Source organism: Cynoglossus semilaevis, chromosome 4 (assembly GCF_000523025.1).
Source record: "Cynoglossus semilaevis isolate Cse_v1.0 chromosome 4, Cse_v1.0, whole genome shotgun sequence".
NCBI classification, from domain to species: Eukaryota; Metazoa; Chordata; class Actinopteri; order Pleuronectiformes; family Cynoglossidae; genus Cynoglossus; species Cynoglossus semilaevis.
In genome coordinates, this window is record NC_024310.1 from 19,916,454 (window position 1) to 19,927,839 (window position 11,386).

Consider the following 11,386-nt stretch of genomic DNA (forward strand, 5'->3'; position numbering starts at 1 on the left):
TCAAACTTCGAAAACATTTGAAAGGGAAATTGTTAATGTAATTCATGTATAGTGAAATAGACAGGTTCTCTGTAATGTTAACTCTTGTGATTCCAGAGTGTCAGTGAACGCTCTTATATAGGTAGGTCTGTGATTGGGCGCGAGTGAGTCTATGTGTATGTGACTGAGTGAAGAGTCAGTGGAAGCAAAGAAGAGCATGTAGAGAAGTTATTATTGTTATGTGGCGTAGTTACGGCCGACAGTAGTGATGTTCGATACCACCAATTTCCTTTCCGATCCGATACCGAGTAAAATTCGGGCAACAATGTTTCAAACTCTGAAAACATGTTATTTGTAAAACAAAAATATAAAAAATAAAATAAAATAAATAATCTGAGGAGCCATTTGGGACCCGAAAGAGTCGGATTTTTTCAGTGAACCGAGCCAAAAGAACCGGTTCTCTAAAAAAGAGCCGAAATTCCCATCAATAGTGACTGAGTGAGAGCACGGAGTAGAGCCCCTGTGCTTAAGCATGACGCACACACCCAGGCGGAAGAAGAAGTAGTCCCACCAACCGAGCGTCACTTAGACAACATCTCAATAATTTGGATACTTTTCACCATGTTTCTGTTTAGGATACACCTCATCTCAGAATGCGTAAGTATCAAAAGTATCGATATTTTGATTTCAGAATCGATTTCAGAGCATAAAGATCCAGAATCGGAAGTATCGATATTTCAGGATCGATCCGCACATCACTACTTAACAGCAGTCCATGTGATCATGCGCTGTGGTGCAGTTACAATAGTGAACCAGCAGAGGGGCCCAATGCTGCATTTGACTTTGTCACTGGACGAAGTATTAACATTAAACTTGCACAGTTTGTGTACTGTTGCGGTATTGTTGTGACGTACATATATTGTGTTTTGGTCTATAATTACCTCCGGGTGCACGAACGAGACAGAGCATTTATACTTGTAATCGTAAGCATCGGTCCTCAACTTTTTGGAATGGATAGGGATCTAGTATTTTACAACAACTGACACGATTTGGCAACGTGAAATGTTAAACTGTTTTAACTGTGAAACCTTATTTTTGCGAAAATAATCCAAAAATTACAGTATTGAATTGTAACAAAAATGTATGGCCCACAACAGTAAATATATTTAACTGTGAAAAACTATTTTTTGGGGGAAATAAATGCAAAAGTCACGGTACTGAATGTTAATAAATATTACAGCAAGGCAATGTATTTTTTCAAGACAAAAAATGTTAAAAGTACTGTACTTTCCTGATTTACGGTGAGTCATTGTTATATAAACAGTGTGAAACTGTTTTAGAGTTTACAGATTTTTACTGTCATGGTTTGACATGTATTCACATGTATTCGTATAAGTTACAAACATTTTTAACAGTGTATCATGGTGCTTGAACCTCAGTGTTTGTAAATGACATTGTAATCTATGATAAGGAAAGGAAAAAGACAAGGTTTGAAAAAGAAGTTCAAATTCAGCAGACTGAAACAAAATTCAGATTCAGTGTTACTACAGGGTGGGAGGAAAGGTGTTGTGTGAGTAGACACATTGAAGTGTGGCTGTGTCAAAATACTCAGAGTCCAATACCCAAAGCTAGGAATTTCTACAACCTCTGGGATTGGTAAAAACAAAAAGAATAAGTCATGTGAGGAAAATAATTTACATTTTTAACTTTAATTCTAGCAAAGAACAATTTTTCTGCTGCCACTAAAAGATGTACGCTGAGGCCTATGTTCATTTTGTGTATGTTGTCTATTGCCTATAGTGATTGTAGTGATAGTAAAAGAGATTGGCAAGAGGGGCAAAACCAAAAGCCCTGGTTTTTGCACACCATCTTGACTTGAATGTGTGTGTGTGTGTGGCTACAGTAACTAGTAGCTCCCAAAGAAGAACCCGCTTTTTCGACTCCTGAACAGCTCCTAATTTATTTTTTCTAGGCCTTTATTTTACCATAACTTTGCAAAAATGTATAGTTTGTGTGTTGAAACCCCTTTCATGTGCAAGTGTTTTTATGAGAAGCCTTATGATTGCCTAATTTTGTGCATTTATTTAGTTACAAAACCATTCTTTTGTTTAATATTTTAATCATGCATGCTCTAGAGGTCCAGCAGTCTGTTGTACAGCAAACTGATGGAGCTTTTTTTCACCGTTTTATTGCCATAATGAATGTTCTGTATCATATAGTTTAGCTATTGCTGTTTGGGACAGTGTTCTACTGGACAGTTTCTACTGGGTAGAGTGTATGTGGGATTTAAAGCTTTGACAAAACTTTTATAACCTCTGTCCTTCACAATGGAAAAGGGTTGGAAATCAGTAGCTGTCATTTTAGCCAACTCATCATCAATACTGTGCTGTTTGGCTGGGGTCATCTGTTTTGATATAAACTGAATTATTTTGCTTTGAGTTGCAGTAGGAGGGGTTATACTTGCATGTGTGGGGAAGCCAGTAGATGCTGCTGCAGTTGCTGTTGTTTTGGGATGAGACACACCAGGATCAGTAGACGGTGTGCTAGCTTGCCCTCTCTCCTCTAACTGCACTGTAGGATGGACGGTTCTGATATGGCTATGCAGGTTTGTGGTGGAACCTGCTCTTAAAGTTATTTTAATTTTTCAGTGTTTGCTTTGTTGTTTCCAGTATCTTTAAACTGCAGCCAGATGCTGCTTAGCTTTCGGGTGTTACTCATAGTTTCAATACGCAACTACATGAGGCACTCACACACTCTCCTCACCGCTGTCTGTCTGTCAGTTAGACAAACAAGATCATTAGACAAAAATTAGGGGGTTCCATTCACAGCGCCCCTTCTCTGTTTTCACATAATGGTATGAACCTACGTCCTTACACCTGATTGGCCGCAATGCTGACCAATCAAAACTTAGTTCTGCCTTGAGCAGAACCCAGGCTGAGCACTGAGGTAAGCAACAAAGGAAAAAAACTGGGAGCCGGCTCTTCTGATTCACTACAAAGCATATTTTTCACATAACACATCACTAGTATCTAGGGAGTATGGGAGTAACAGGTAGAGGAAAAGGAAAGAGAAATTTATGTCAGGGTGCAACACTTTCAGTTTCTCCTAAAATAGACGGAGTATGTGATGCTCCATGTGACTGCAGTCGAACAGGTGATATTACTGCATCACTCCATTATGCAGGAGTCAAGTGGTGAAGGTTGAACGTTGACCATCACAAGGTCGTTTTTTTGTTAATCTTGAGTCAGAGCTGCAGCCTCAGCTCAACTCAAACACAAATGATTTTTAATAGAACTGTTGACCTTTCTAAAAGTATATTTAAAATTTGGTTGTGTTCACTTAGCTGATTTGTGAGAGCACAGTCTGTGCTGGAGGATGAATCATGTCTGTGAAAAGGTCATGAGATGCTGTTTCTTGGCAGATTGTCTCTGCTGTTTGTTAAAGGTTTTTCGATTCAGTCCCTGATGCTTTTTGACGACAGATAAGCCAGGTGGACTCTGAGGGCTGCTGTGCTTCAGAGCAGAGAGAGTTTTTAACAGCAGTATTGTAAGTTAAAAAAAAGAGAGTGAAGAACACTGATGAACTGTGAAGAGCTCGAACAGTGAAAGGACAGCTAATGATGCGACGTTCCTCTGCTCTCTCTCTAGTCTCTGTGCGGATCTATATGCTCTCAGAGCCATGATATGAGCATTATTTTCATTCCTCTGTTCACTCAGGGTTTTGTTTTTGTCCTGCCTGTAATGAAACTGTGATTTGATCACATTCAAATGAGATTACTGAGGCTGCAGACAGCTGATTGTGCCCTAGCCACATTCATATGAAGTATGTAGCTGGATTATAGAAGACTAGAGAGGGCACAACCAAGGCTTTAGAAGACCTTCATGAACTTGAGTTAAAATTCCCAAGGACTGTAAGACTAGATTGGAAATGGTACAATCAATCATAAAGTATCTGTCTGTCTGTCGTCTGTCGGTCGTCTGTCTGTCTGTCAATAAAGTTCAACCTTAACCTTCTAATGAGAGTTTATATAAAAATTTCTGTCGTACTGAGGCTAAAAACAATTAAACTGCTGACGTGGTTTTTTTGGGCATCAATTATCAGACACTTTAGAGCAGAGGTTCCCACAATGGGGGGTGCAACCCCTGGGTGGGTGCATGGGGGCGGAATGAATGAATGAAATGTAACGCAGCATATTGTATTGGACAATATGCTGCGTTACGTTTCATTCATTCTGTTAATGTTTAACAAGAGACTGGCAAAAACAGATTGGTCTATCTTTGTATCTTTGTATCTATCTAATCTATCTAATCTATCTAATCTATCTAATCTATCTAATCTATCTAATCTATCTAATCTATCTAATCTATCTAATCTATCTAATCTATCTAATCTATCTAATCTATCTAATCTATCTAACGAAATATTTTGCTCTGCTTAATCCGGGTCATGGTCCTGTTGAAAGATTTGGCTCTTCTCAATTTGTGAGCACAACACCAATTGAAGGATTTCTTCTAGTCCTAGGCAGGGAATGAAAAAAGCCGGTAGATGGTTAAATCATTTAATGACAAATGCCAAAACAAACAGGTCCAACGGTAGAGCTAAATGAAATTACTGGATAAGTATTCAAGAAAATCTCGTACAACAGTTGTTATAACGCACGTTCAAGAAAAACTTCTGATACATAGAAGTGGTTTTCAACTTCCCAGGTGTGTGTTTAATGTGGACCAATGAAGGACACGGGGAGGAGAGCGATTAGGACTCTTGTGGCCAATCATAATATTGCTATTGTACTGGTAACTGACCATGCTTGTGCCTGCAGTTGCCACTAGGTGGGACTGCTTCATTATGATTCTGTGGTGTCAGTGGACATATGTAGTTTTGTGACAGAGACTTAAGGTCTGGTAAACAATGGGGGGTTCTCTGGTTCCCAGGGAGTAGAGGTGTTTTGGAACAACAGGGGATCGTCTGGGGAAGGATTTGAGGAGTTGGTGTGAAGAGAATTTGGGAGAAATTCTCTTTGAATGTGTTGGGCTATGTACAGAAAATGTGTGTACTTAGGAAGGCCTGAAAGCCTTGGGATGTACTGTATGTGTGTGTGTTAACAGTTTCCTGCTTTCAGACACACCAATGTGAAAACCACTGAAATCTAACACTATCTATCTATCTATCTATCTATCTATCTATCTATCTATCTATCTATCTATCTATCTATCTATCTATCTATCTATCTGTCTGTCTGTCTGTCTAGTCAATCAATAAAGTTCAACCTTGGCCTTCTAAAGAGAGTTTACATAAAAATTTCCGTCCTACTGAGGCTAAAATCTATTAAACTGCTGAAGTGGTTTCATTTCAGTCATTCATTCTGTTAATGTTTAACAAGAGACTGGAAAAAACAGATTGGTTGAAGGTGATGTAAAATTAATATCTGACAATAATATTCTAAAGGAGTCTGTAATTGTTAATTCTTGGGTGGGTGAGCGCTCTGTGTAGTGTGCTGACCACCCATCCCCAGATACAAAATCTCACTCCTGTCGCCTGACCAAAGTTGGCAATGCTAGAATAAAGTGGACAAGTTTTAGTTGCGTAAAAAAAGTTACATTTAAAATGTGTGAAAAAAACGTGTGTGTCCTGTTTTTTGGGTGGACGGTGCGAAAATGTTTTTATGAACCAAAGGGGGGCCCAGCAGAGAAAGTTTGGGAACCACTGTTTTGTAGGATGTGTGTTATCTTCTTTTCGTTCTTTTTCCAGCCCAGCCCAAGTCAATACTTTTTGTGTAATTAGTAAAATATGACTTTGAATTTGTTGGATGTCTCATGTCAAATGCAGCCAACGTGGACCGTTGAGCCCAGGTTTGAGCGCAGTTCAATTTCCTTTGTATCTTTTTACTGATATAAATTTAACGGGACAATCATTAGATAAACTTACACGTACAAACGTATGAACGTACACCCAGATCTCTGTAATAACATAACTTAAAATGTTGCTCAGTGTGGATGATGACTATGTGGGTTGGCTGCTGCAAGAAACACAGTTGGGTAACAATGCAAATGTTTCATCTGCCTCTATTTATGTGTTCTTTTTTTTTTGTCTTCTCTTTTTTGTTTTCAGTTTTTCACAGACCTGTGTAGCAGCAGTCCCTGTCTCCATGGAAACTGCAGCCAAAGCGTCAGCAGGGAGAATGGAAAACCAGCGTACACGTGTGAGTGTACGGAAGGATATGAGGGTGAGAGGTGCGATCAGATCCTATTAGACCTTTCAGCTGCGGACTGGGACCTCGTCACCCCGTCCGTGCCTGAACCAGCCACTCCTGCAGCCTCCACCATGGTGGCTGCCCCTTCACAACCAACCACCATTACCAGCTCCAGCACAACACCACCTCTTCCTACCTTGCAACCATGGCAACCAAATCCTGGACAGAGGCTGCTGGTGGTGCCATGGGAGGCAGACAGAGTGAGATAACGCCCAGCACCAAATTCAAGTTTCTGTGGGTTTACCTTAAAGACGTATAGATAAATAAAATAAAAATGTCACAATTGGTGTTTGTTGTTGTGTCTACGTGTGTCTTTCAGGTGACACAGGGTCTGCAGTGTGTTAGTCCAGGGCTGTGTGAGCTCACGTCCGGAACTCTGACTCTGTCTCTGGAGGTACCTGAAGAAACTGCTTTAAAGTAAGAGAACCAACTGGCTACATGTTATAGCTGAATGATCAGCAGTGCTGTGGGGAGAAGTTCACACGTTCCCTTTAGTTTATCTCCCCACTTGAGCAGCAAATGGTACTTACTTACCTCATTATCTATTGTCGGAAGATCCAGCCAGACCTAATGAGGCATGATTAGTAACGATATTCTCCTCTAGTGTTAGCCCTTGATATGAAAACACAATAATTTCAAGTATACACAACTTAAAAATACCAAGTTGTATAATTTCATTCTTCAGATTAAGGTTGTAGGCCATTTCTCTTTCTCTGCAGGGAAAGACTTAACATGTAATTCACAGCAGTCTGAAACCTTTCCTTTTAGAGAGAGTGAATATTTGAAACTAAATGGCTAAACAACAGGACAGTTGGTTCCTGTTACAAAGGGTTCTGGACCTTTTTTAAGTAGTTTGTAGGTGTTCTCTGCTGATCCGTAAAACTACACAAAGCGACACTCTCAATTCAATAACCTTGATTTGTCCCTAGGGTTCCCTGAACAGGAATCGAACCCAGGACATGACATTAATGTTGCTAAATCTTAACCCCTCTATCAAGCAAGTATTTTGGGGATAGTTGACATACAGTTTATAACTGACTATGAAGGTGCAATAGAGATAGAGCATTGTTTTATGTAAGTCAGTCAAATCTACCTCAATTTAAATCATTTATGTCCATAATATCCATATTATATTAAATTTTTAGATTAAAATCCCATGTGGAAAAAAGAGAGCTGTCCAATTCAATAGAAGCCGGACAAAGTGACACAGTGGATGACATTCACCATCAATTGTGGTGTCACCTATATATACTTACTGTATAAAACAACTATTTTAGTGGTGTAAACAACAAAGCTCATTTGCAGCAATACCGTCCAACCACAGCCTAAAGCTAAGATTGCAAAGCCGATTTTTTTATTAAGGGTTTATGACAGATATAGGATAATCGTATGCTTTAATAAATAACACAAGTAAATATAAGCATGCGTGGCAGATGGGATTACTAGACTATTGGCAGACTTCTACAGAGTCGGCAGGAGGCATGTGACACTCCTTGCCGTGATCAGTTTTGCACTTTGGAGAATCAGCAGGTAACTGATAAAATACATTTTCTGTTATAACAGGAACATTGGACCAAACAGCAAATCCTTCAAAAATGAATGAAATGATTTGTTCAAGATATGTATCATTTTACTGTTCAAGAGTCAAAGATCAGAATCAGTAAAAACAGTTGGTCTTTCCAACACTAATACATATGTATGTATAGGTAATACTACTGTGAGACACACTATGGTAATATATACATTATGTATATGTATTTATAGATACAGTATAATGTCATTATTCACATGGAGGCTGCAGATTAATCATGACTGATCAAAAGAATGACTCAACTTCTGAAGTCAAAATAACTTCAAAGAAATAAGTAATGTTGGAAGTGTCACGTGTGGGCATCGACATGTAGAAATAAGTAATGTTTAGAGGAAGTGTCACGTGTGGGCATCGACATGGCAGGAAGCAGACAGGACCCAAATGCTGGACTGATTTGTTTTATGAATATTAATAACGAAATAATAATGTACTCTACTTTAGCAAGTCAAAACCAACTACTGCTTTTTTTATAATAGGATAAAATGAAAATTGACCATCATCATGTTAATATAGTGAGCCCGAGATCCGAGCTACCCCAAATACAAGTTTTCAAGTTATGAGTAAGCAACTCTTGCAAGATTTTCCTTTTGATAGCTTCATTTTTCCACTTGACACTGTTGCACTGTCTCAGTCACTGTCCCTCGCTTGGTTATTTTATCTTTCGCTTTACTTCTCTCATTCCCTTTCTCTCTCTTTCTCTCTCTCTCATCTAACTCGAGTCCTCACTCCCAGTCCTTCTCCTACGCTTAGTGGCCCGACACTGTCGTGCTCACACATTTAACCCATTTTTTAATAATATAAAATATTTTCTTAATTATTATATATAATTATATATATATACAGTATATATATATATTTAAATATTATCAATATAGTATTATATTTGTAGATACGAATGAATCGACACACACACAATCGAGTGCTGTTGTGGAACGGATTTTAACTCATATCTTGGTCCCCCACTGTACCATTGTTGGTTCAGGCTCAAACACATCTTGTGTTTCTCATCAGGCCTCTTGGACAAAGCCTTAAACGACTGAGGTTAAGAGTCACACCAGCGTTTTTTGTTCTTGATCTCCATACACAAAATTTCTAACAACACTGAAACATTATACTATAACAACAACCATAGATGGCAACAGGTCTGCATACTTTTGTTGGTCATCGTTAAAAATTTGTGCTTAAGTATTCAAAGGTTTTGTTTAAAAAAACAAACAGTTTCACGTCCACTTCAGACAGAATCCAAAAGGATGCTGCTTATCAAAGCATAGTCCACAAGAATAACAACAAAACCTGCTCAGCAAATCTCCATCTGTGCAGTCCTTATGTACAAACTCTGGGAATTGAATCCATTCTGTACAGCATTTTATCCACATACTCATCCTGCAGGATTGTGTTGACAATGAAGCACAGCTTCAGCTTTTTATAGCCAATGACCTTTGACTTGAAAGTTTTCCTTATGTCTGCTCTGGCGCAGAGAACTGCCAATTAAAACATTGCAGGAGTCCCAGCTCCTCTGAGTGTGTTCACTGGTATCACTGTATCACTGTGGTTCACAAGTGTTTCTGGATGAATAAATTAGGTTAGGTTTAGAGCAGGCATGGGCAACTAAGGCCGGGGCCCGGATGCGGCTCGTTCAGCTTTTTAATCTGGCCGCAAAACATTTCCAAATTATATATCCATCCATCCATCCATTTTCATCCGCTTATCCGTTACCGGGTCGCGGGGGCAGCAGTCGCCACCCAAATCACACTGCACCGTACCAACCCCCCTAAACCTTCCTGCGGGTGGTGAGTCCACTGGAAGCCAAATTATATAATTTATTTTGTAATTTATCATTACACTTCTGCATTTTTCCTGCAATACCCAAGTTCCCCCAATAGATGGAGTAGAACATTATTTTTTTTATTTTATTTTAGCCATTTTAGCCTTTCTGCATGAGTTTTACAACTCAGTCATTTATCTTAGTTCACACAAATGTATCTTCTGCTTAGCCCCCCTGTCAACAACGTTCTATTTAACTTCTGCTTAGCCCCCCTGTCAACAACGACAATTGTGGCCCGCAAGTCAAAACGTTTGCCCACACCTGGGTTAAGGTTAGGAAATAGTTAATGTAAATATTGGATGCCCTTGATGGTGCCCCTCATTATGGATGATAAACAGCAGTCAGGGCTCTGATCATCATAGCAGACAAGAAGTAAGGAGCTGCAAGTTAATCAAGCGGTGCTGCTGTATTTGCATATCGCATAATTATTCATCAGGCACAAACAAACACAGATGTAGTGAAGGACACTTGTAGAAGGAAAGGGGTGAAGAAAAGATTAAACCCACAAATGCTGTAAACAAAAAAAGTCACAGTGGTCCTGTTGTGAGCTATCCGTAAAATATCCCTAATTAGAGTGATGTTGTCACTTATGAGCCTGCCTGGCACATAGTAAACCTGACAGCCCTCCTGCAGCTCCGTTGCAGTCGTCCTCTCTGAAGACTGTCTGTGAGGACTTTCAGCAAATCTCTCCCAATCACAGGCCAGAACTATTTAAAAAAAAAAACGGCTTTAAAATCTTTGTCATGGAGCAGTGCAGATTTAAAATGCCAATATGCACTGCCCAGACGAACATTTTTTAAAATAAAAACAGAGCAGAAAACAATACAGAAAAAAAACACGGCTAGATTAATGTGACAGCTTTTAAAAATGTTATGATCAGAAAAAACGGCTGGATTAATGTGACAGCTTTTAAAAATGTTCATTTGATGTCTAAAGCATTACAGGCGAGCCAAAGATATCTGATTACAGTGAGTGTGACTCATGGTGTGTTCTCTAACATCCCTTGGTCCTCCTCACATCTGTTCTGACAGTTCATGTTCTTGACTTATTTGCCTGAACCTACGTGATGACGCAGGATGAGGCTTCAAAGTGGTTTCTGTCTAAAATAGGATTTTCTGTGCAGTTAAAATTACCTCCTAAATACAAATACTTATTATTTTTACATTCCTTGATAGTGTCACAGAAGACACTGAGTATGGACATTTGCTTGACACCATTTGAAGGTGCATAAACTGTTAGGTGCTGGCATTGTGGAAGCAGGCAGGACCAAATTGCAGCACAGGGAGACTCTTTTCAGATGCAGCAACAAGCAGCAAGTGTCCAAAATATCAAAAACTCAAAGGTAAAAAAAAAAAATCAATATATTTTACACCTATGATTTTGTGGGGCCAAATGAATTCACAAAAACAAAGACATTCTACATGCAAAAACGTCACGTGTATCGCTATTGCTTTACTACAATTCCCAACGCACTGGATCACGTGCAAGTTGTAATTCATACCCGTACATCTGAAAGCGGCGCCTCAAAAAAAAAGACCGGTCTACATTTTGCGCCGCACCATATATATATATTCCATATATTTTAATATATATTATAATATATAATATATGTATGTATATATATTATATATTTGTATACATATATTTATGTAAATATATAAATATATAATATATGTATACCTACATATGTATACCTACATATATAATATATGTATATATGTATATATATATATATATATAT

At 38.7% G+C, this 11,386-nt stretch overlaps 1 protein-coding gene across 1 annotated transcript in view; it reads left to right on the forward strand.

The window, feature by feature from the left end:
* Positions 1-11,386, forward strand: part of dner (delta/notch-like EGF repeat containing) — a 69,823-nt gene that overhangs the window by 27,281 nt on the left and 31,156 nt on the right. The window contains exons 2-3 of the mRNA XM_008309848.3: positions 6,088-6,429; positions 6,549-6,646. Of these exons, the coding sequence (XP_008308070.1) occupies positions 6,088-6,429; positions 6,549-6,646 (440 nt within the window). The remainder of the gene's footprint in view (positions 1-6,087; positions 6,430-6,548; positions 6,647-11,386) is intronic.